The sequence below is a fragment of the Megascapheus bottae genome, chromosome 1 (genome assembly GCF_031878675.1).
Source record: "Megascapheus bottae isolate mThoBot1 chromosome 1, mThoBot2.hap1, whole genome shotgun sequence".
In the NCBI taxonomy this organism is placed as follows: Eukaryota; Metazoa; Chordata; class Mammalia; order Rodentia; family Geomyidae; genus Megascapheus; species Megascapheus bottae.
The window spans coordinates 25,144,891-25,168,703 of record NC_143509.1 but is presented as its reverse complement, the minus strand read 5'-3'; the positions used below and the strand labels follow the sequence as shown (position 1 = coordinate 25,168,703).

General features: G+C 42.2%; 1 protein-coding gene across 1 annotated transcript in view; it reads right to left on the bottom strand.

The window, feature by feature from the left end:
* Window positions 1-23,813, bottom strand: part of Fndc3b (fibronectin type III domain containing 3B) — a 273,184-nt gene that overhangs the window by 209,080 nt on the left and 40,291 nt on the right. Inside the window, exon 2 of the mRNA XM_090338767.1 lies at window positions 10,415-10,553. Within this exon, the coding sequence (XP_090194893.1) occupies window positions 10,415-10,525 (111 nt within the window). The 5' untranslated portion in view covers window positions 10,526-10,553. The remainder of the gene's footprint in view (window positions 1-10,414; window positions 10,554-23,813) is intronic.

Genomic DNA, 23,813 nt, shown 5'->3' with positions numbered 1-23,813 from the left:
AGCAGGGAATCCCTCAGTGTCTGAACTCAAGTAAGCCATTTACAAAGGAGAAAACAGAGACAAAGATATAAACTACAAGTGAACAGTCAGCTAAGACAGGATAATGTGCTTTAACACCCACTCCACCCTCACCTGACTCCACGGGTCCTTAAAACACTTCGCGTAGGCTAATATAGATGGATCACATTTTATAAAGGCATAATGTAATTAGATTATGGGGAAGTTATGACCCACAGACAGAATGCATATAAATGAATGCCCAACTTTTTCACACCCTTAAAGAAAAATAAAGATGTCTGTCAGTCCTTCAAAATTTATATTACCTTAGTATTTTATATCACTGCTTTTTTTTTTTCATTGTGACTAAAGTCACCAAATCAATTTATAAAGAACAACCCCAATACAAGAATGCTTTGGACTGGGCTTCCCAGGTGATGAGAATGTGAGCAAGTCTTCATGTTGACAACATAAAGCAACAATGAAAATGGTGACATCAGACAAGATGGACAGCTGTCTGGCTCAGCCAGATGAAGCTACCAAACTGTGTCACTAAATAAATAAAGCACAGGCACCAAAATCACAGTCTCTAAGAGTCTCTAGGGTTCTCTGGGTTTTAGTTTGTATCAACTATCCCCATCCAGCATGCAAATTAGAGCCTTCTTAGAACTATGGAGTTTCCATGAACAAGGAATGACTAACAGTTCAGCTGTGGAACAGAAACAGTGGAGACGCATGCTCAGTACAGTACCTGGGCAGGCAGGCTGGGGATGTGGGTCAATGGGAGAGTGAATTTGCCTCCTATGCTGAAGGCTTTTGAGTTTGCTCCCCAACAAAATCCCATCTGCCTTTCTCCCACCCCAAATCAAAAGCTAACTGGACAATGCAGTGGAAATAGCCAAGAGTCTAATTTTAGATGGAGGCTGACTTGTAAGTAGCTGTACTAGCAACCTGTGGGGAATGCCCCATTCTGAACATTTTCAAACAAATGAAAATCAATCCTTGTGAACCAAATTTTAAACATGATAGAGAACAGATCTGTAATGTCTCTAGGCATTCACACACGATAAGACCAAAGGCAGACACTCTTAGGAGAGAAACACAAAGGCACAATGTCTCTGTGCATCTGATCATATAAAATAATGTTTATCAAACTGAACTCCAGGAAATAGAATCAAGAGGTTCTTTTCTTTGTTGGTATTGTTGCCTTTTAAAAAAAATTCTTTTTCTCTTTTTTGTTCATTCATCTGTCTTTGGGAAGTTAAGGAAGAACACAGAAATGGAGGGACAAAAGTGTGAACAAAAAAATGTAGCAATAAGCCAGGCATAGTGGCTCACACCTGTGATCCTAGCTACTCAAGAGACTGAGATCTGAGGATCATCTGGGCACTAAAGATTGTGAGACTTTATTTTTGGGGATTATGGGCTTGAATTAGGCCTGAGCACTGTCCCTGAGCTCTTCAGCAAAAGGCTACCGACCTACCCTTGAGCCAAGCCCCACTTTCCATTTTCTAGAGGTTAATTGCAGGTAAGGGTCTCAGGTTCTGGGGCCGGGAGTTTGGCCTAGTGGTAGAGTGCTTGCCTAGTATGCACGAAGACCCAGGTTCAATTCCTCAGCGTCTCAGGTCCTTTTGTGCCCAGGCTGGCTTTGAACCTTGATCCTCAGATCTCAGCCTCCTGAGTAGCTAGGATTACAAGCCTGAGCCACGGCTCCTGGCAAGACCTTGAGACTCTTATCTCCAATTAACCACTAGAAAGCCCAGAAGTAGCACTGTAGCTCAAGGGGGTAGAGTGGTATCCTTGTGCTGAAGAGCTCAGGGACAACGCCGAGGCCCAGAGGTCAAGCCCCGTTGACTGGCCAAAAAAATAAAAAGGTGCAACGATAGTATTCATTATGTTGAAAATGAGCTACGCAACTTGTGGGTGATGACAAGAGGGAAAAAGTAAGATAAGAGTGAAAGAAAGTGTGATACCATCTAAAGGAAATGTTCTCATTACCTAAATTGTGTGACTATCACCTCTCTGCATATTACCTTAATATTAATAAAAAATTAAAAGATAAGAAACTGGACTTATGTTGCTACCCAAATATACAGCATGGCTCCTAATGTTTAGAATGGGTCACTGAAATATTTTCTAGGTATGTTCTCATAACCAACAACCAAAACTCAACCACAGCTGCCTCTGGTTCTTCTTTGCCTCTGTGATAACTACTATTACTTAAAACAGAAGACATCAACGAGTTAGTTTGCAAAAGGTAGACTGTCCTTTTATCCAAAGACTTAATCTAACTACTGCATGACACAAGGACTAGACTGCACAGGGCAGGCCTGGGAGAGGCAAGGCCCAACTGTTCTGGCTGAACCCACCTGCTGCTCATAAAACACACATTGCCTCTCAACAGATAACCCGATCTGATAGTCAGCTGCTAGAAAAAATGGCCTAGGGCTGCAAAGCAAGTCCAAGAGAAGTAAGAACAATGAAGTAGTACTCTAATTCCATTTCTTCTGAGGGATCCTATGTCAAATTTAAAATCTGTAACATAGTCTAGGCACAGTAGTATATGCCTATAATCCCAGCACTCCAGAAGTAAAGACAGGGAGATTTCAGGTTCAAGAGGCCAAAGCAGGCTACACAGCAAGACCTTATTTGCAAATAATTAATTTTGTAAAAAAATAAAAAATGTACAGTAGAGCTGACAAGTTGGTTTAAAGCCAGTTTCCATGTGGGAAATAGTATAATCTCACTGTTGTAGCTAAACATGCAACAACAGCACTTCAGCAAGTGGCTTCTTGGCAGTCTGTATATTCTTGAGTGTGGAAATGTGAGAGAGGAAAAAGTAAGAATGAATATGTCTGCAGTTGGGGCATGGAAAATTAATGTTACTCATTTTGCACTGCTTTCTCACTACCATAATGTCAGGAGCATGGTGTGAGTTATTTCACAAGGTCTGCTTTGAAACCAGTCATATGACCACAAAGAAGCCTCTGCCTCCACGAAGCAGTTAGGTCCTGACAAATGCCTTGGAAACAGAGAAAACACTTGGAATGCAGAAGCAGCTTGACCTTCCTTCATATGTAGATCCTTTGAGGCAGGAACAGCCATCCTATTATGCCCAATAGGACAAACAGATTTTTACAAACATCAGAGAGTGGAAATTGTTCAATTTAATCCTAGTTGATGGAAAATCTGGTGTATAAGGACTATATATAAACAAAAATGTCTGGTATCAGTGTATCACATTGTAATACTAGCTACTCAAGGGCTGATATCTGAGAATCATGGTTCAAAGCTAGACCAGGGGGGCTGGGAGCATAGCCTAGTGGTAGAGTGCTCACCTAGCATGCACAAAGCCTTAGGTTCAATTCCTCAGTACCACATACAAGAAAAAGTAGAAAGTGGTACTGTGGCTCAAGTGGCAGAGTGCTAGTCTTGAGCAAAAAGTGTCCAAGAACAGTGCTCAGGCCCTGAGTTAAGCCCTAGGACTGGCCAAAAAAAAGGTCGGGGGTTAGGAGTTTGGCCTAATGGTAGAGCGCTTACACAGAATGCACGAAAACGTGAGTATGATTTCTCGAAATCATAGAAGTGGTTCAAGTGGTAGAGCTCTAGTCTTGAGAAAGTCCAAGGACAGTGCTCAGGCCCCAAGTTCAAGCCCCAGAACTGGGAGGAGGGGCAGGGTGAACTAGACCAGGCAGCAAAGTCTGTGAGACCCTTACACCAACTAACCACCTCCTCTGCTCCCCCCCAAAAAAGAAGGCTGTAAATGGAGCTGTGGCTCAAGTGACAGAGCACCAGCCTTTAATGAAAAAGCTAAGGAACAGAGCCTGGGCACTGGGTTCAAACCCCACTCGTGGCAGCAAGAAGGGGAGATTATAAAAAATGATTATAAACCCAACTATTTGCACCATTGCTCATGCAACATGTAGACCCAGAATCTGTGTGAGGTGTTCCTGATCAAGACTGCAAACAGAAGCAAGGCATCTGGCACAGTGAATGCCTGCTGTGGCACTTAGTGAGGGTTGTATCACTCATTGTTCACTAAAAACCAGAAGACAAAAATTCCATGGGTCCTAAGCTAAAGAAAAACAGTAACAACCCTCCCCGCCACCCCCCAGCCATGCTAACCACAAAACATCCTAGAAAATTTCCCAAGTCACCAGGGCAAGTAGAAGCTAAGAGCCTTGGTCAATATCAACAAATGGGCACACTTGAAAACTATTGATGAGTTTTGCTATTTTTATTTTGAGAGGCATAAGCATGGATGCAGTTTCAAGAAGCTAAGCACAGGTGAAATGGAGACAAAGGAAGGCAGCCAAGTTTTATCATTCTGTTGTTAACATGTGACAAGTCCAGACTCGTCCTCAGATCTCCAGGTTCTCCAGATAAACAGAAGAAAAACAAAATACAGAATTTTATGCAAATCTTCTGTGTGTGTGTGTGTGTGTGTGTATGTGTGCGCGCGCGCGCACAAGCGAGTGTGTACACGTGTGCATGCATGCACCAATCCTTGGCTTCTTCTGCTCAAGGCTAGTGCTCTACCACTTTAAGTCACAGCTCCACTTCTATTTTTTCTAGTGTATAACCAGAAAGTCTTACATACTTTCCTGCCCAAACTGGCTTCAAACTGTAAGCCTCAGAACTGGGGCCCTTGAGTAGCTTGGATTGTATTTGTGGACAACAGGTGAATCTTCCTATTTTAAAATACAGTCTTCCAGGACAACTTATTCCTTCCTGCTAATGGATACCAAAACTGGAGGATGCTCAGAAATGCCATTTTCCTGCATAACCCTAAATCCCTGCTCCCAAATTTGGATCCTCTCCTTATTACTTCCTGAATATAGTATAGAATAAGGCGAACACTTATTAGACTGTACTGTTTAGGAATAAAGAGACTGTGCAGGTTCAGTATAGACATTTTTTTTTCCCAGTGCTTGGGTTCGAACTCAGGGCTGGTGCACTGTCCTTGGGCTAGTGCTCTACCACTTGAGCCACAGCACCACTTTCAATTTCTTCTGTGTATGTGGTACCAAGGAATGTAACCCAGGGCTTCATGAATGCTAGGTGAGCACTCTACAGATGGCCGAACTCCGGCCACTCCTGCCTCCTCCTTTCCACTTTCACAAATATTTTATATCTATGGAAATTAGTTGAGGCTGACAACAAGGATCCCAGGGACATGAAGAGCTGACTACATAGGACCTATGTATTTTTGTTCTTCCCTTTTTTTTTTTTTTTAATGTCCAGTCCTGGGCTTGAGCTCAGGGCCTGAGCACTGTCCTTGGACTTTCTCAAGGCTAGAGCTCTACCACTTGAGCCTCAGCACAACTTACGGTTTTTTCCTAAGTATGTGGTACTGAGGAATCGAACCCTGGTCTTTGTGCATGCTAGGCAAGCACTCTACCACTAGGCCAAACTCCCAGCCCCTGTTCTTCCTTTTCTAATATAATTTTCTTTTTTAAAAATTAGCCTGGGGGCCGGGAGTTTGGCCTAGTGGTTAAAGTGCTTGCCTAGCATGCATGAAGACCCGGGTTCGATTCCTCGGTACCACATACATAGAAAAAAGCCAGAAGTGGTGGTGAGGCTCAAGTGGTAGAGCTCTAGCCTTGAGAAAGTCCAAGGACAGTGTTCAGGCCCTGAGCTCAAGCCCAGGACTGGCAAAAAAAAAAAAAAAAATTAGCCTGTATCACAAATGCAAAAAGGTAAGGCTGTGTGCTGGTGGCTCATACTTGTAATTCTGGGCACACAAGAGACTGAGATCTGAGGATCATGGTTTGATCAAAGCTACCCTGGATAGGAAAATTCTGAGAGACTCTTTTCTCCAATTAACCACAAAAAAAGCCAGAAATGAAGCTGTGGCTCAAGTGGGAGAGTGTTAAGCCTTGAGCACAAAGAGCTCAGGGATAGTACCCAGTCCCCAAATTCAAGCCCCAGTATGTACACATGCACACACACACACGCACACACATATGCACGTGCACACACAGCAGTTTTCATGGTATAGATGAATTAAATTTGCTCTTTTTTATTTTTCCTTCATCTACTTAAAGATATTAAGAGAATGCAATTTAGATACCAGGCACAGTACAAACTTCTGTTTCTACTCTCCCTGCATTTATAATGACATCAAAGATTGCAGTCAGTTAAAAACAATCATAATGTTTAAACTGCCCTAGAATTTGAAAATACCATTACTCTGCAATGCAACCTTGCCATAGCAGTTTTCTTTAACCCTCTTTTTTTAAAGGAAATTTGGCTTGTACCAGTGAAAGGATGCTGACGACACCCTGTATCTTATTATTGATGCCTTTGGCTAATTAAATTCTGCAGTGCCTCTCAACCCAGGCAGACAGCGCCGAGCTGTCATGATTACATGTCATATGTCCTAATTACTAGAGGGGCCACATACAGTGATGCCCTCTGATAATATGACATCGACGTGTTCCTGTTTAGCATGGAGGCTGTGCATAGGCTCTGATTTTTTTGGAAGTCTCTGTGGGGTAGAGAACTGGCAAGCCCTATGCAAAAAGAACTGAAAAAAAGTCAGACCACATATAGGAATAAACTCATCACTTGTATAGCTAAAAGGAAGCCCTGCATAACCGAGGAAGTGGGCCACAGTGTTAGAAAGCAACTTTGATTGAGGAATATGTGTTATATGGATCTCTGAAAAACCTGAGATTCTGAAGCACAAACATCCAGGAGCCAACGTGAACCACCAGATGGGTCTGTGTGATGCTCATCACACAACACAGCTTCACTAGCAATGACACTAAAAGCAAAGTTTCAAGAAAACTGATCATAATCCACCCAAACAACTATTCAGGGTGTCCTTAATATGAGCAATCCTTGGGCTAGAAACCCCTATGGAGTTTTCTCATGTAACACCACAAAAGTTGATCACCTCATATGCACAGTGTGAAAAATGGTTACCAACTCCACTTCCGGGCAGACTGCTAGAATGGCTCAGCATCCTCACACTGTTCTTACCTTGGTCTGTTTTCCTGTACATCTACTCCATTACTCACACCCTCCGCTGAGTTCTGATCTGTAGTCCAGGCACTTCTGTGGCTTGACACATGGCCTCTGGGTGTGTGTGTGTGTGTGTGTGTGTGTGTGTGTGTGTGTGTGTGTGTGTGTGTGTGTGTGTGTGTGTGTGTGAAATGGGAGTGGGAGTTTGGCCTAGTGGTAGAGTACTTGCCTAGCATTCACAAAGACCCGGGTTTGATTCCTCAGCACCACATACATAGAAAAAAGCTGGGAGTGGTGCTGTGGCTCAAGGGTAGAGCTCTAGCCTTGAAAAAAAGTCCAAGGACAGTGCTCAGGCCCTGAGTTCAAGCTCCACAACTGGCAAAAATAAAAAATAAAAAAAATTCTATTTATATGAAACGGTATTCCCTCACCAGCTAAACTGCTTCTTCCTGTTTCTATTCATCTTCCTGTTAAGATACTGGCACAGAAGGCATCTGATAAATGCTTATTAATATGAACACAACTATTATTCAGTCATAAATCTGGCCCTCACATTCCTTGCCACCAAATCTCAGGAGAGACAGGCTGCTGATTTGCTGACACCAAAGGCCTTGGTGAAATTTTGAGTGGTAGAAGCCAGTACTGTGTCTTGAACTCAGAAACTGACAAACACAGCTGGTGGCTCTACCACTTGTGCCACACTTCTACTTTCAACTTTATGCTGGGTAATGGAGATTAGGAATCTCACAGACTTTCCTGCCTAGGCTGGATGCTCAGCTGTCAACCTCCTGAGCAACTAGGATTACAGGCTGAAGCCACCAGCAGCACCTGAATGCAAGGAGAACGTAAACATCTGTGCAAGTTGTGCATTCCTCATACATCATCCTGCCGAAGGGCATGACCCACAACTGCACTTTCTTGTGATTGGTATTCCAAACTCAGCCTTTCACCCATCAAACTCTACTGTCTAGTGTGAGCATTGGCCCACGAAGGCTTCCACGAGAAAAGGCACTAGAAATAAAAATATTTCACAGGCATAGCTTAATACCATTTACTTCATGTCCACTCTCACTGAATATCTTCTTTCTTTCTGAGTACTCTCCCTTGCATTGTGCATCCATCTCTTTAGGGGAGGCTGACCATAACACATCCTCCCCACTAGGATTTAGAGTAGAAGAAGCCTGTTATATACATGACACTGTACAACTTCCCTGACAGGGGCTCTCAGTATATTTAAACAGTAAACTTGAGCAACGAAGAATCTGAACTAGTAAAGGCAAGAAAAGAGCCATCAAGGTATCAACCAGAGCAGAAAAGCCACTGGTTGCGACCAGGAAGCAAGAGTTGATGTAAAGATATACCATAAATAAGCACCATCTGCAATGATAAAGTTTTAGGACATTTAATTCATTTTCATATTAAAGTATTCTCCAGGGAAACTCAGGCAATGAAAATATCTTAGGAGAAACAGAATTTTGCAAAATGAAAATATAAAATCAAAAAATAAATGAGTCAAGAGATGTCAAACATAAAAGCAAACTCCCAATGAAATGATGTGTAGGCCATCAGGCTAGACAAAGTCAGAACTGAAATGATGGCAGCATCACTGACCTCCTGTCTCCCAGGGCAAGCTTGCTCACATGCTCTCCCAAGCTAGGAAGACAGACATGTTTTTCTATTTATACTTAATGGGACTGATGTACTGAAGAAGCATTAAAACTATTCATTAGCAATTAATATTCAAGAAGCTTAAAAGAGGGGAGAAAAAAAGAGAGAAAATCTACAGTGAAACACATGCAACATTTACCAGGTAAAGTCTATGTGCTAAATGCTAACCAGGAGGAAGAGTCACCAACATATCCCCAAGCCACCAGGAAGCAAAAGTCCCCAAGAATGCAAGAATACAAGGTGGCATTCTCCCTTTGTGTACGTACATCACAGATAAAATTAGCCAATCAGCTGTCACCCTTGTGAACATCTCTGTTCTCACCATAATAGCTTCTTTATTTAACTGGCAATTGCTGTGATTATTTCCCACTTATAAAAGGCAGAAATTGAGCTGATATTTATTTTTTCATGCTCACAAATAGCTGTTACATCTTTAAACATCAAAACAAAGACAGTTCAATTCTAGGCCTGGAAATATCAACACAGTTACCAATTTTTTCCCGGCTCCTTTTATTTTTATTCTGTTCCTAAATGGCAGGCTATCATTAAATAGCCGTGGCTAGCCTAGAACTTACAATTCACCTTCCTCTGCCTACCCAGTACTGAGATTACAGGGGTGCATCACCGGACCCTGAAAGCACCAATTCTCTGATTACTGAATGATATTCACCATTATTTATACAATCACATGTTAAAAACTCAATTAATATCTAATTTTTAGCCAGATTCTTGCGAACTATACCTGTAATCCTCACTACTCAAAAGGTTGAGATCAGGACAACCATGGCTCCAGATGAGCCAAGGCAAAAAGCTCCCAAGACCTCATCTCAACAGATAAAAGATGTGCCTGGTGTTACTTGCCTACCATCCCAGCTACAGTGAGAAGTGTAAGTGGGGAGATTATGCTCTAGACTGCCCCAGGCAAAAAACAATATTTTATCTAAAAAAAAAAAAAAAGCAAGACAGGCTTGAAGTGTGAAAGTGTACAGGTGTACCTCCAATGGTAGAACACACGTGGAATAGCTGTGAAGCCCTAAATTCAAGCTCCCAATACCATAAAAAAAAAAGATCGAAGAATAAGATATAGTAAGGAATATTCAGAAAGACAAACTTCACTTAGCTATACTGGGTTTTAATTACCTAGAGGCAGATAAAAGTATTGATGATCAAAATGGCAATACTTTATTTAGAAGACCAATAACTTAAAATGAAGTTCTCCAATTTCACTCTTTAGTTGTCTCCAAGAGAAATGAAGACAGATGGCCACACAAGCATTTATGGGAATGATCATAGCAACCTGTTCATAACAGCCTTACAAAGAGGTGCATAGGCTCAACATGAGTCATTAAAAAAAAATCACACCTTTTGGGGCTTTTTGATGCTTTAAGAATACTAACTGGATGAGGTAAGAGTTGCTATTCTCACAAACAACAAGTTCTGATATTTTCTTGAGAGCCAAAAAGTAATTTTATAACTTAAAGAAGGGGAAAAAAAAAATCTTGGCCAGGCACCAGCAGCTCAGGAACTACTCAGGAAGTTGAGATCACAGAACCACAGTTAAAAGCCAACCCAGGCAGAAAAGTCTGCATGACTCTGTCTCTGATTAACCAGCAAAAAAGCTGCACTGGAGGTGTGGCTCAAATGGTAGAATGCTAGTTCAGCAAGCTCACAAGGCTCCGAGTTCGCACCCTTGTAATGGCACTAAAACAAAAACAAAACAAAACCATTGAATCCCAAGACAAATGTGAATTTGGACAAGCTGTTCTATTTCAGTACCAACCTGCTGGGCCGTTTCCCCATTCACCAAGTGTGGCATCATGGCGACCTCTCCATTCAGAAGTGGGGGCAGTTCCAGAGGGATTTGGTCGGTCATCATCATGGTGACATACATTCATGGAGAATTTTTCTCCACTGGCTTCCTGCAAGACAAGCACCAGAGATTTTTGGTTTGGGTTTTTGTTTTGTTTTTTAAAGGACTCAGAACCACAAAAATGAAATGTAACTTAAGTTACACAAATGTCAGCAATTTTGAATGCACCATCATGAAGTCTGCTGAAACCCAAATAACTCTAATCACAGAGGATTATTATTATGTCAAGATCCCAGGAGGGTCAGAGACAAGGCACACACACACACAATGTCCTGGACTGAGAGATCAAAACCAGAGTCTCCCAGCAGCAGTGTGAACGTAACCTCTAATGCTGCAGCCGGGTATTCAGTGAAGAACTTTAGAGCAGACCAATCACAACAATAACCTTGCTGTAGAGGTCTTTCTGAGGATAAACTAAAACATTTTCAAATGGTAAAAATGCCAAACAAGCTGGGCACTGATAGCTTACACTTGTGGTCTTGGCTACTTTGGAAGGCTGAGATCTGGAGAAGGCCAGCCTGGACAACAAAGTTGCAAAATACTTTCTCAACATACAGATGTTTAACAGTGTATGCCTGGCATACCAAGCTACATAGGAGGCGAAGTCTGGAAAACCATGGTTCAAGGCCAGCCCAAGCAGAAAAGGATACAAAATTCCATCTCCAAAAAGAAAAGCTAGATATGGTAGCACACACCTGTCATTCCTAAGTGAAAAATACGAAAATCCAAGGTTCAGCCACATACCCAGGGTGGAAACCGAGACCTTATCCTGAAAATCAACAGTGCAAAAACACAAACAAACCACTAGAAGTTCCAGCCATGCTTCAAGCCCTCAGTTCAGACCCATCACCAGCCAACAAAGACAATGCCAAGCAAAAACCAGAGATATCTTGAGGCAAACAGAACCACTGTTAATCATAAAAGGTTAGCCAGGCATGGTGACTGTAATCGTGATCCTCAGGAGGCTGAGATCTGAGGATCAAGGTTCAAAGCCAGCCCTGGCACTAAAGATTGTGAGACTCTTATCTCCAATTAATCACTAGAAAACTGGAAGTGGGGCTGTAGCTCAAGGGGTAGAGCGGTAGCCTTTTGCTCAGGGACAGTGCCCAGGCTCAGAGTTCAAGCCCCATGACCAAACAAAAAAACAAAAAAAGAAAGTTTTCTTTCCCCTCTTGAGTGAAAGAATATTCCAGACAGCAAGACAACAGCCCCACAGAAATGAATGCCAGCACAAAACCACTGTCTACCAGGAGTTTTACTTCAAATTAAAACCCATTCTTCAAGCTGGGTGCTGCTGAGGCATACCTGTAATCCTAGCTACTCAGGAGGCTGAGCTCTGAGGATCACGGGTGGAAGCCAGCAAGGGCAAGAAAGGCTGTGAGACTCTTATTCAATTAATCAGCACAAAAGGCTGAAAGTGGAGCTGTGGCTCAAAGTGATAGAGTGCTAGCCTTGACCACTAAAGCTCAAGGACAGCACTCAGGCACCAAGTTCAAGCCCTGAGACCAGGAAACAACAACAGCAGCAGTAGCAGCAACATCCTTCTCTACCTTGGGGGGGGGGGGGCGGATAGAACTGCAACTTTTGCTCATCACAGTGCTCATTTTAGTACATTTTTTATTCCCTTGTTAGGAAGGGAGGGAGGGAGGGAGGGAAGAAGGAAGGGAAGGGGAGGGGAGGGGAGGGGAGGGGAGGGAAGGGAAGGGAAGGGAAGGGAAGGGAAGGGAAGGGAAGGGAAGGGAAGGGAAGGGAGGAAGAGAGGGAGGGAGGCAGGGAGGCAAAGAGTCAGGCAGGGAGGGAGGGAGGGAGGGAGGCAGACAGGCAGGGAAGGCAGGCAGGGGAGGCAGGCAGGCAGGCAGGGGAGGGGGGCAGGCAGGCAGGCAAGGGGGGGTGGGAAGGAAGGAAGGAAGGAAGGAAGGAAGGAAGGAAGGAAGGAAGGAAGGTTGGTTGGTTGTTCCTTTCATTAAGATTTAAAACAATTTCATAAAGTGAATAAACAGATGTTAACTGCATATACTACCACTGTAATATAAGCTGGCACTCTACCACCTGAACCAGTTTTCCTTTGGCGTTTTGCTAGTTAAGTGGTGGTTGACAATGAAGTCTCATGGACCTTCCTGCCAGAGTTGGCTTGAAACTGTGATCCTCAGCCTCCTCAGTAGCTAATATTACAGTTATGAGCCACCTGCACCCATCTGGTCTCATTCTTGAACAACTCCATCCTGAATACGCCACTCTGAACAAACCCCTCCCAGAAAGCATCCAATGAGGCAGAAAAGCCACCCAAGAGATAATGTTTTTTTTTTTTCTTTTAAAGAAGTAGAATTTTACACTATGCATTATCACCCCACTTGGAGGAACTAATTATTTAAGCAACAAGCTAAGAAGTCTTGCCCTAGCAAAGTCAACGCACTCCATAATAACAGGCCTTATAATCGAGTGTTATGAGTACCATCGTGTTGTTTTATTAGGCAGTTACTCATGTCCTACGCAAATAAAAAAGTACAAAGCCCAGAGCGCAAGGGTTTATCCCCATGAGGAAAGCAGCCTTCTACATAAAAGCTCAGGTCACCTTACACACTCTCAGGTAGATGTGTTTGATTGGGAGTGAAGAGATGGAGAAAGACCAGTTCCTTCTTATTTCTTACACACTTGATCCTAGAAGAAGGGCAAGGAAAAAGAATGGCTATAAGGGTGGGGGTGGGGGGAGAGTCTCCTTCCTAGGTGTGATTTATTCATTATTTCTTTGAAAATCTAGTTGGATCATAGTTAGTAATGACCCCTGGCCCTGTCCAGTAAAGACTTCCAAACACTGGGTGAAGGAGGAAGAAGCCCCAGAGGTTCTCTCTTGGCTTCCATGGCAGCAGTGAACATGGAGGCCCTGTCCTCCTCTCCTGTTCCCTTCCCCACTGGGATAGCACAGTTCTGCTTCTCTCCCAGGCCAGATGGAACCTGCTCTTCTCTCCTGTGTCACCCAGTAAGACAAAAGACATAAACCAGCCTCTGGGACTGTCCTAGGTCCCTGAAAGATCTGTAGATCATACATTAAGTCAAAGCACCAAAAAATAAATAAATAAATAAATAACACCACAGGTTGGAGAAGGGAAAGAGAGTTAAGGGGAGAGGGAGGGGGAGAGGAAATCTGGTATCAACCACAGGACCTCAGAGTCTCCCCCTAACCCACATCCTAACGCTAAAACCGCAAGAACTTCATGTGTTTCCTATTCTTTTGAATGAAAGGGGTGGGACAGAATCCACATGGCACTTGTGACTCATGACTACCTTCTACGAGAGCGCATTCTTCTGAGCCAAATAAATAGTGGGGTTGGAGCTGCAACAGGGAAATAAGAGAACAAAATGAACACAATTTTGCTGTTAGTAAAATGAAATGCCTTCAAGTATATAATCAAAGGTTTGTGTTTTTGTTTATGTTGTTTTAAAATAACATCCCAGCCAGATGCCAGAGGCTCACAACACTGACCTAGCCACTCAGGAGGCTGAGATCTAAGGATCAAAGTTCAAAACCAGCCTGGGCAGGAAAGTCCATGAGATTCTTCTTATCTCCAATTAACTACCAAAGCTGGGAACTCAGGAGGCTAAGATCTGGAGGAGTGTGGTTTGAGACAAACCCAGAGCAAAAAGTTCATGAGACACTATCACAACTGATAAGAAGCTGGGCAACATGCTACCCCCCTCTGTCCTCCCAGCTCCTCAGAAAACAGAAATAGGAGGATCATGGTCCAGGGCAGTTTGTGCAAAAAAAGGAGATTCTACTCAAAAACAAATAAAAGCAAAAGGGTTACGGGTGTAGCACAAATAAAAAGCAACTACCAAGCAAGTGCAAAGCCCTGAATTCAAATGTCAATACCACCACCATCCCAACAAAACTGATTCTGATACTGAAACTCTATTGTGGGTAAGACTTCAGAACACTGTCACACTATACCAGAGAAATGTCATGTCTCTGTCTATAAAATTAATGAAGAAAGTAGCTTGTGGAGGAAATGGAAAGGCTGCATTGATCATGAAAATTGTTCTTTCAGAAGCCATAAATGTCCAGTGTCTTTAGAAAACAATTTTATTTTTTCTGTGCTATGTTTGGAAACCTATTAAGAAACGATATAATTTCTAACCTTTTAAAAACAGTATCACTGTTATAGAGCTAACAACCTAAACTTAAGAACTTTTCATTCTGGACAGCCATTGTGTCCACTGTTTACATCTGTTTATGTCACAACAGCAATAGAAAAGGAAAATCTAGACAGGTCCACTTTTGACAGAGAATCATACAACACAGAAATAATAACCACGGCATGGATCACCCCACCCTACAGGTGGCCTGGGCATATAAATGCCATTGTCACAAGGACTGACAATTTCCTAAAAGTGTACTTCCTGCTATGTGCGGTGGCTTACTTCTGTAACCTTAGCTCTCAGGAGGCTGAGATCTGAAGTTCACTGTTCAAAGCCTGGTAAGTATTAAAGTCCATAAGACTCTCATCTCCAATTAACCACTAGAAAATGCAAAGTGGCACTGTGGCTCAAGGGATGGGGCAGGAGCCTTGAGCTGAAGAACTCAGTGATCACGCCCAAGCTCAGGGGAAGGGCGGTAGCCTTGTGCTGAAGAGCTCAGAGAGAGCACCCAGGCCCAGAGTTCAAGTCCCATAACCAACAAAAAGAAAGAAAGAAAGAAAGAAAGAAAGAAAGAAAGAAAGAAAGAAAGAAAGAAAGAAAGAAAGAAAGAAAGAAAGAAAGAAAGAAAGGCAGGCAGGCAGGCAGACAAAGACTGGGGGTAGGAGGAAGGAGGGATGGGGGAGGAAGAGAAAGGCAGAAGGAGGGACACAGTTAATTGGACACCTTACAGCAAGGACTGGGACATCAATAGACCACCACCAGCTTTGAGAGGCAAATCCCTAGGCTGATGTTTGCAGACATAGAAACTCTGGAAGTAGTTACCATTCTGAGTCCCCCCAGCAACAATGGACACCTCTTTTCATTTATACAGTAACTATGGGAATGCACAGCATCAAAAAAAAGGGGGAAAATTAAAGGGAAACTGGAGGCAACGCACTATCTTCATTACCTCTGAAATTCTGAGAAAATCTGCTCATCCATCAACGTACACCTGTTTGGCCACTTCCAGGACTGTGAGAAGAGGGCTTGCCTCTGCCTTCCCAGGAACCCTACACCAGCTCTGCCTGGCACATTAACATGCAGCCCCCATGGCTTGATGTGGGGCTCAGCCATTGGACAGAATTCTAGGAGGAGGGGCCGTGCCCTGTCAGGCTCTAAGTCTCTCCAGTCCACTGCCCGCTGGTAAGCATTTGGCCCTTTGCTTCTTTTGAAAACCAAGTTAAACAGCACAAAAATAAAAATAAAATAAACAAAGACTAGGGAGAAAGACAGAGGATTTTGATTAGAACTTGTCACAGCTTCAAAAACAAAGACAAAACAAACTTTAAACACACACACACACACACACACACACACACACACACAAAACAACACTAAGTAGGACACGTGTGGCTCACAACTGGAATCCTAGCTACTCAGGAAGCTAAGCTGAGAAGATGAATGTTTAAAGGCAGCCACGGCAGAAAAAGTCCATGAGATGCTGCTTTCAATGAACTAGCCAAAAAAATCTGTAAGTGAAGTAGTAGAATGCCAACCTTGAGCAAAAAATAAAAAATAAGCCGAGCAAGGGACTCAAGGCCTGATTTTAAGCCTTAGTATTAACATCAATAAATAAATAACTATTTCCAAAACCAGCTCAAAGAATCAGTATGTTATAGTTTAAAAAAAACTATTAGGGCCAGGAGCATGGTATAGTGGTAGAGTGCTTGCTTAGCTGGTACCACATACATAGAAAAAGATGGAAGTGGCGCTGTGGATCAAGTGGTAGAGCTCTAGCCTTGAGGAAACCCAGAGACAGTGCCCAGGCCCTGAGTTCAAGACACAAGACTGGCCAAAAAAAAAATTAAATTGAAATGAAATGATATAAAATAAAATAAGCAGTCCAACATTAGCAATCCCTAGGACTGACCAGTGAGAAATTCTAATCTATGTTTACTAACAATTTGCTCTAAAGTTGAGCAACTAACTTTTTCTTATTTTATAAAAGTACAAGATTATGGATTGACCCTAAATTTCCTTTCTGCTCTTACCTTACTATGTTTCCTGTGTTTATTCATTACAGATTAAGCCAAAGCTAAAAAGTAATCTCTAACTTGGTTTTTTAGCTTCCTGCATAGTAGTGAGGAAGAATTTTAAGAAAATGTATGGAAGCCAAAGCTGGTATTCACTGTGTTTTTATGCCAATAGATCTGACTGCAGCTGAGCTCTGTACAGCTGGGCAGGAAAGCCTCTTGCCATGGCTTGCCACCTGAATGAAAGGAGTGGTGCTAATTGTTCATGGAAAAAAAAAAAAAAGCTCTTGAGACATGAGCAGTACCTGGAGGTATGTGCCCAGCTGCTTGGTTGAGGCACAAATAGTCTGGAATTTGCCTTCTTGTCTGATGCATGTTCACTAGGGAAGTAAGATCCCAGTTGTTCTTAGCTTTACAAACATACCTGCTCCCAATTATAAGCACAGGAGATTGACTTGGAAAGCTTAATTCTACAGAGAAATCCTGTGAAATGGTGGCTTTTAGGGTTTTTTTCCCCCAGACTAAAATCCTCATCACCACTGCATACATATACATGCAACTGGCAAAAAGAGCTATTACTGTACTCTTAAAAGCAGGAGGGAGGAGAGAAAGGAGGTCAACCAGTTGGCTGTATCAGGCCTGTATGTAAGAATCCACACATGCTGATTTTCTTTTTGACAATTTGGCCTTAAATATATATTTTTCAATTACTTTGAATAATTTTAAATCCAACAACACATTACCACACCTGAAGTCAATACTATCTTCTAAATGAAAACTCCACATCTATAAGGACTGTATATACAAACACAATCAGGCACCAGTAGCTCAAGCCTGCAATCCTAGCTTCTGGAAGATAAATCTGCAAGAATAACCAATATTTAGGCTCTGCTGAATTTATTTTAGACACTGTATAAGACTCTAAGTTTCTAATAGTAAAGGATTGAGATTGAACATATCACAGGGTAACTATCTACACTGGATATTTTTGACACAACACCACACAAGGGCCATAGACACACCCATTTTCCAAGACACCTTTCATAAGCTCTACATCTCAACTTAGTTGCCTAGCTGTGGTTTCTTTCTGACACGTGTTACAGAGGTAATTTATCTTTGGAAATAGCCTCTGCTCTGACCTGCATTTCTGATCAGCCATGAGGACATGAAAAGTATTTTGTCAACCAGCTCATAGAAAACTCATTCATACATAAAGACACTCATGTTGATTAACTGAATCATTGCTATAAAACAACCATACAAAAAGCAATTTCTGACTTTAAACACCCCTAATGAGTGTACTACATGATTACAAAGATTTCTAATGTAAGTTCTTTCAGATATTTGTTCAAATATTTTCCAACAGTAAGATTCTAAACTCATTGGAGCAAAAAACAAACCAATGAGAATAGTAGATATAATGCATTGAAAATCTGCTCATAATGATCTTTTACTAAAAACAAGTTACAATTTGAATGCTGGAGTCAGTGGAAACATTACACATATTAAATTGTTGAGATCCCTTTTGGGTTTCACATAATGTGACTGGATACAAAGCAATTATCATGTTACCTGTGGCTTAAAATAGAAGCAGAATCTATATGCAATGATAACGCTTACAATTTTCTCCTTGTATCAGAGGAGGTATATAAATCATGTTTTTAAATTATCTCATGAATTTCTCTTCTCAGGCTTTGCCTGTAGAGCAAATCCTTATGGTCACAAAGTTCACAAAGATGCCCATGCTGGTGGGTCACACCTATAATCCTAGCTACTTAGCCCCGACAGCAAAGTCCTTGAGACTCTTATCTCCAATTAACCACCAGAAAATGGGAAGTGTCACTATGACTCAAGAGTGATAGCCTTGAGATGAAGAGCTAGGAGACAGTGTCCAGGCCCAGAATTTAAGCCCCACCACCAACCAACAACAATAACAAAACCCTGAGGCACAAAGGAGAACCCTTATGGGATGACCCTCCAGTTTCAAATACAGACAGAACAGAACAATTAGTAGACATTAAAATTCATTTAGAGAGAGCAATGAATTAGCAAAATTCCAGGATGCCACAGCAAACTGATTTGCATTCTGAGAGATGAGACATTCCTTTCTCTTTTAAAAATAGATTTCATGCTTATATATTCGTTTTTGCCCCTGGCTACTTTAAATAAAGGGAACTCTAAGATATCTTTCTTTGTAAGAGCTGGCTTAACAGGCTCAGGTCCTTCCCCTGCCCCTCCGGCCAAATGTCTATTTCCATGGCTCCAGGCAGTACTGTGTGTTGGTGGGAAGCCTCCCAGCCCAGGAGGCCTCCACAAAAGGTCCTCACACAGGAAGCAGCTGAGAGCACACCCCAAGGACAGGATGGGGAGCCCTGGAAATGCCATGTTCACAGGCCCTGGCTGCCTACCCATCAGGATTAACAAAGCTGGCGTTGTTCACAGTTGTTCCCTGGAGTTCTCCCCAAGGTGAAAGGGAAGGTCACCACCATCCAGTGTCATTTTTCTAGATCATTCCTCCAGAGCATCATTTTGCTTTTTTCAAAAAGAAAAATCCACAACTACGAAATTATTTTCCTGAAATGCACTAGGAAGTACTCCCCAAGAAGGTAATCTTTTGTTTTTTTCCAGACTCAAGTACAAAAGGCTGAGATTGAGAAACTCAAAAGTTCTAAGGTCACTTCACTGATCTCCAGTAGAAAAATGTTGCCTTCAAATACTGGCTACTGTGTTTAAATGCAAAGCAACCAAGTAAGAATTATATGAATTCCTTGGGTAGGTATTTTCAACACTGTTGTCCATGCAGGTCTGTACAGAAAGGGACAATGGTGGTCTGCTTCTTGTATCTAAATAAATAAATCACATGATAGGGGAGAAATGCAATTGGTCAGTTCAATGCTAATGACTTATAAGTTGGACTTTCTTCCATTTGACATTGGAAACACAACCCAGTTCTTAAAGAAACACAGTAATCAAATTCTTAACACTTCAGTTTCTTCATCTGAAGTAATAGCTACTTCTTGCAATAAGATTTCAGGGCCATTAAATAACTAAATGATATTTGGGGAAAAGGCAATTCTTCTATTAATTGATAGATCTGAGTACATAACTAACACAGGCACCTAAGGGTTTATGCAACTCTACTTCAGGCAGCTGCTGCACCCACAACAACCAAATATCATACCACTTACAAGCTTCAGGAATCCTCTACCAAGTAGAGAAAAACATAAGCTAGAAATATTATCATCAAATGCATACTACATATGCCTTAAGGAAATGTACAGTCACATTACATACATTAAAAAAAGAAGTAGAAATAGACAAAACACTGACAATGGTTACTGTATAGTTAGTGGAATGAGCAAGTTCTATTTTTCCATTGTACTTAAGTTTTTAAAATATACAAGAGATACTGATCATTTATATGAAAGCCAACTTTCAAAAACCCATGTAACTTGTACTGAGGCACTGTAAGAGTATAGCTCATTTCTGTCACTCAAGCTGTTTTGGGAGTCTGAAATGAGGAGGCAGTTCTAGGCCAGGATGGGCAGTAATGTCTCTGAGATTCTATCTACATGAAAAAAGCTGGGCATGGTGACACATGTCTGTCATTCCAGCTACAGTAGGGAGTGAAAAATAGGAGGATCACAACCAAGCACCCAGCTAAGAAGGGAGACCCCAAAAGAGGGAGAGGGTGCTTGGGGACATGATTCAGCAATAAAGTGCCCGCTTAGCAAGCACATAGTCCAGTATTCCAAATTTGGCAACACACACACAATTCAATGAATGTTGTACCACCTAACTAGGATAAAATAATTTCAAACTACCAAACAATAGAAAGACCTAAAGCAACTTTCATCCAAATCACTGGCAGTGAAAGGGCTGCAGGAAGTAACAATGTAATAGATTCAGTAACAAAGTAACAAACTTGGTAACACTGATACACAAAAAAAAACAGCCTTTAAACCAAGTTTGCTGCATAATCCCAAGATTAGGCAAGGGCTCAGGGGAGCCAACCCTCCAGCTAAGGAATAGGGGCCAGGTCCCTCAAGGCTAACTTTTTTTAGATAACAACTGTCCAATAAAAATCCACTTCAATGGCCAAAGTAAATGAGTCTTTCTGGGGTGGAGACCACTTTGTCAATCAAAAGGGAACCATGGGAGATAAGCCTAAGAATAGAAGCTGCTATGTTCTAACTTAGCTGTGTTAACTCTACTGGTCCCTAACTAGCACAAAAGACTCCCAAAGCTCTAGAAAGTACAGGGTGGAGTCAGAGATGTTTCTGCAATTGGCAGACTTCACCCTCTGAATAGAAAAGTAAGTACATGCTACTATCTCTGCCCCACCCTCCTTCATGCTAAGATTTCTAAAAATATTTGTCCTACATTTTTAGTCCACATTCCCATGTATACATACAAGTTCACACTAGAAATCTGACAACACAGAATAGCAAGCAAGTAGAAAGCTTGAATTACTGATCATTGCAGCATAGAAACAGCCCCCCAGGAACCTATAACCCACATGTTTACCTCAATGCTGTTTGTATAAGTTAGAGGGCTTGAGTTTACAGAGTACAGACCAACCTGTTTGGTTTTTTTTTTTTTCTATTGATGAGAGAGAGAGAAAGAGAGAGAGAGAGAGAGAGAGAGAGAGAGAGAGAGAGAGAGAGAGAGAGAGAGAGAGAGTCAGTCCCCAGCACAGATGGATCAAAGGGTACCAATGACAAGACCTGTGAACCTCCCATAAGCTATTTTCCATTTCAAGATACAACCCAGAATCTCCATCTATAAAGGAACTTGAAAATGTTCGGTTCTGACTCAGACTTGCAGTATACATAAACATCCCTAGGAGAGAGCCAGGCTCCAAAATCCCACAAGCCGGCACTTTTCTTTTATTGTACCATATCCTTCAGTTAGTTACCCAGGATTTCCTCTCTCAAACAGTCTGTGAAAAAATGCACTTATATGGAATAACAGGATGACAGTGACAGTCAAGACCAGTATTAGAACTATGAGACACAGAAACTGCTGGGTATTTTTAAATCCCACTCAGTAAATAGTGTGCTTTTTTATTTTTTAACCAGTTCTAGAGCTTAAACTAGAGACCTAATTACTGTCCCAGAGCTTCTTTGATTCAAGACTTGAACCACAACTCCACGTTGTTTTTTTTGTTTTGGGCTGTTTATTGAGAAGAGCCTCACAGACTTTCCTGTCTGAGCTGGTTTGGAGCCATGATTCTCACATCTCTTCCTCTTCACGAGCTAGGATGACAGGCCTGAGCAATCCATGCCCAGCTGGAATGGTGTCCTTTACTGATGCAGTTCATGGTTTCTGACACTTCTTTCTCATTATTACTAGTAGCAGCAGCAATAGCCTAGTTATAGAAATCATTTAAATCACTCTATAATCTGGAAGGGTTTGGGCCCACAGCGTTGCCTGCCATCTTACTTCCATCTACTTTATGCTGTATATGCAGATATCATTGGTTTCTGGAACACCTTTTCTGCTAAGTTCTTACTCCTCTGCTCACCAAGCATGGTTCTTCCAAATAGAGATCGGGGAAGCACTTGTCAGTCTCACGCCTGTAACCCTAGCTACTCAGGAGGATCTAATTTAGAGCCAGCCTAGACAATGAAATCTGTGAGATTCTTTCCATTTACCAACAAAAAGCTACAAATGGAGCTGTGCATCAAATGGTAGAGCACCAGCCTTGGGGGGCAATAAACTGCTAAGGGATAGTGCCCAGCACCTGAGTACAAGCCCTAGTACTAGCACAAAAGATGTGCTACGATGTACAAAATGACTTAACTAAGTATGGATCTAATTTCAGTTTGGTGTCACATCCAATCCTGGCCAAGTGATGAGGGCTCCTGTGAAAATCAGTACACCTAAGTCACAGTGATCCCACCAGAACTATTTCTGTGCCCAGGCTCCAATCCCTCCCCAGCTCTATGTTTTTCCTTACATGGTCCCACCAATCAATTAGGGTTGCCTAGAGTGTGGTGTTGAGAAAGTTTAACTGCCCCAAGTTGGTGGGGTGGCTCACACCTGTAATCCTTAGCTACTCAGGAGGCTGAGATCTGAGGATCAAGGTTCAAAGCCAGCCCGGGCACAAAAGGACCTAAAACTTTTATTGCCAATTAAACTCTAGAAAACAGGAAGTGGGGCTTGGTTCAAGGGTAGGGTGGTAGCCTTGAGGTGAAAAGCTTACAGGAAGCACCCAGGCTGGAAAAAGAAAAGAAAAGAAAGAGATTAACTGCCCCCATTCTGTGATCAGACATGGCTGGCAAGGTTGAGAGATTAAGGAGTAAAGTCACAAGGTCGAGAGATTAAGGAGCAATGTCACATAGTTGTATCTGTGGGTTAAAAAAAGCACCAAGGACCCTTACAATCAGGCTTCCTGTGAGTCAGCCTGGGACAGCAGCAGCAGGAGGGAAGAGGAGGCCCATTTAATCCTGGACAGGTCACAATGACCAAGTCTCTGGCCTCTGGCCTCAACCAATTAGAGATAATATTCACATCTGAGAATTCAAAAATGACTCAAAAAAAAAAAACAACCTAAAGAAGAATACAGTCATTACATTGTTAGATTCACATATACCCAACTCACTTTAAAAAAAAACTCCCCAACCAATTTACCACCCCCCAAACTGTGATGCCAATGAATAGTATATGCTGAAATCAGCTCTGTCACTGGAAAATAAAACACTGGGAGAGAAGGCCAAGGAATCTGTCCCTCCAGGCTCACACACTCAGGAGGTCTTGCATCACTTCTACTATGCAGACCACCAAATGTGATTCTATAACAAAGAGCAAATGGGTGAAGATTTCAAGAGACATTTCAATTATAAATGGAACCAGTTGCTTGGGGCTCACACCTCTAATCCAAGCTATGCAGGAGACTGAAAGCTCATGATCCATCCCAGTTTGAAGCAGCAGAAAAGTTCAAGAGACTCCAGCCTACCACTAAAAGGCAAGAAGTGGAGCTGTGGTCCAAATGGTAGTATGCCAGCCTGGAATTAAAATGCTAAGGAACAGCGACCCCAGTTAAAGCCCCAGTACCAGTACATAAAATAAAATAGAACATACATAGGTAGGTACATAGGAAGAAGGGAGGAAGGGAGAGAGAGGGAGGGGAAGGAGGGAGGGAGGGAGGGAGGGAAGGA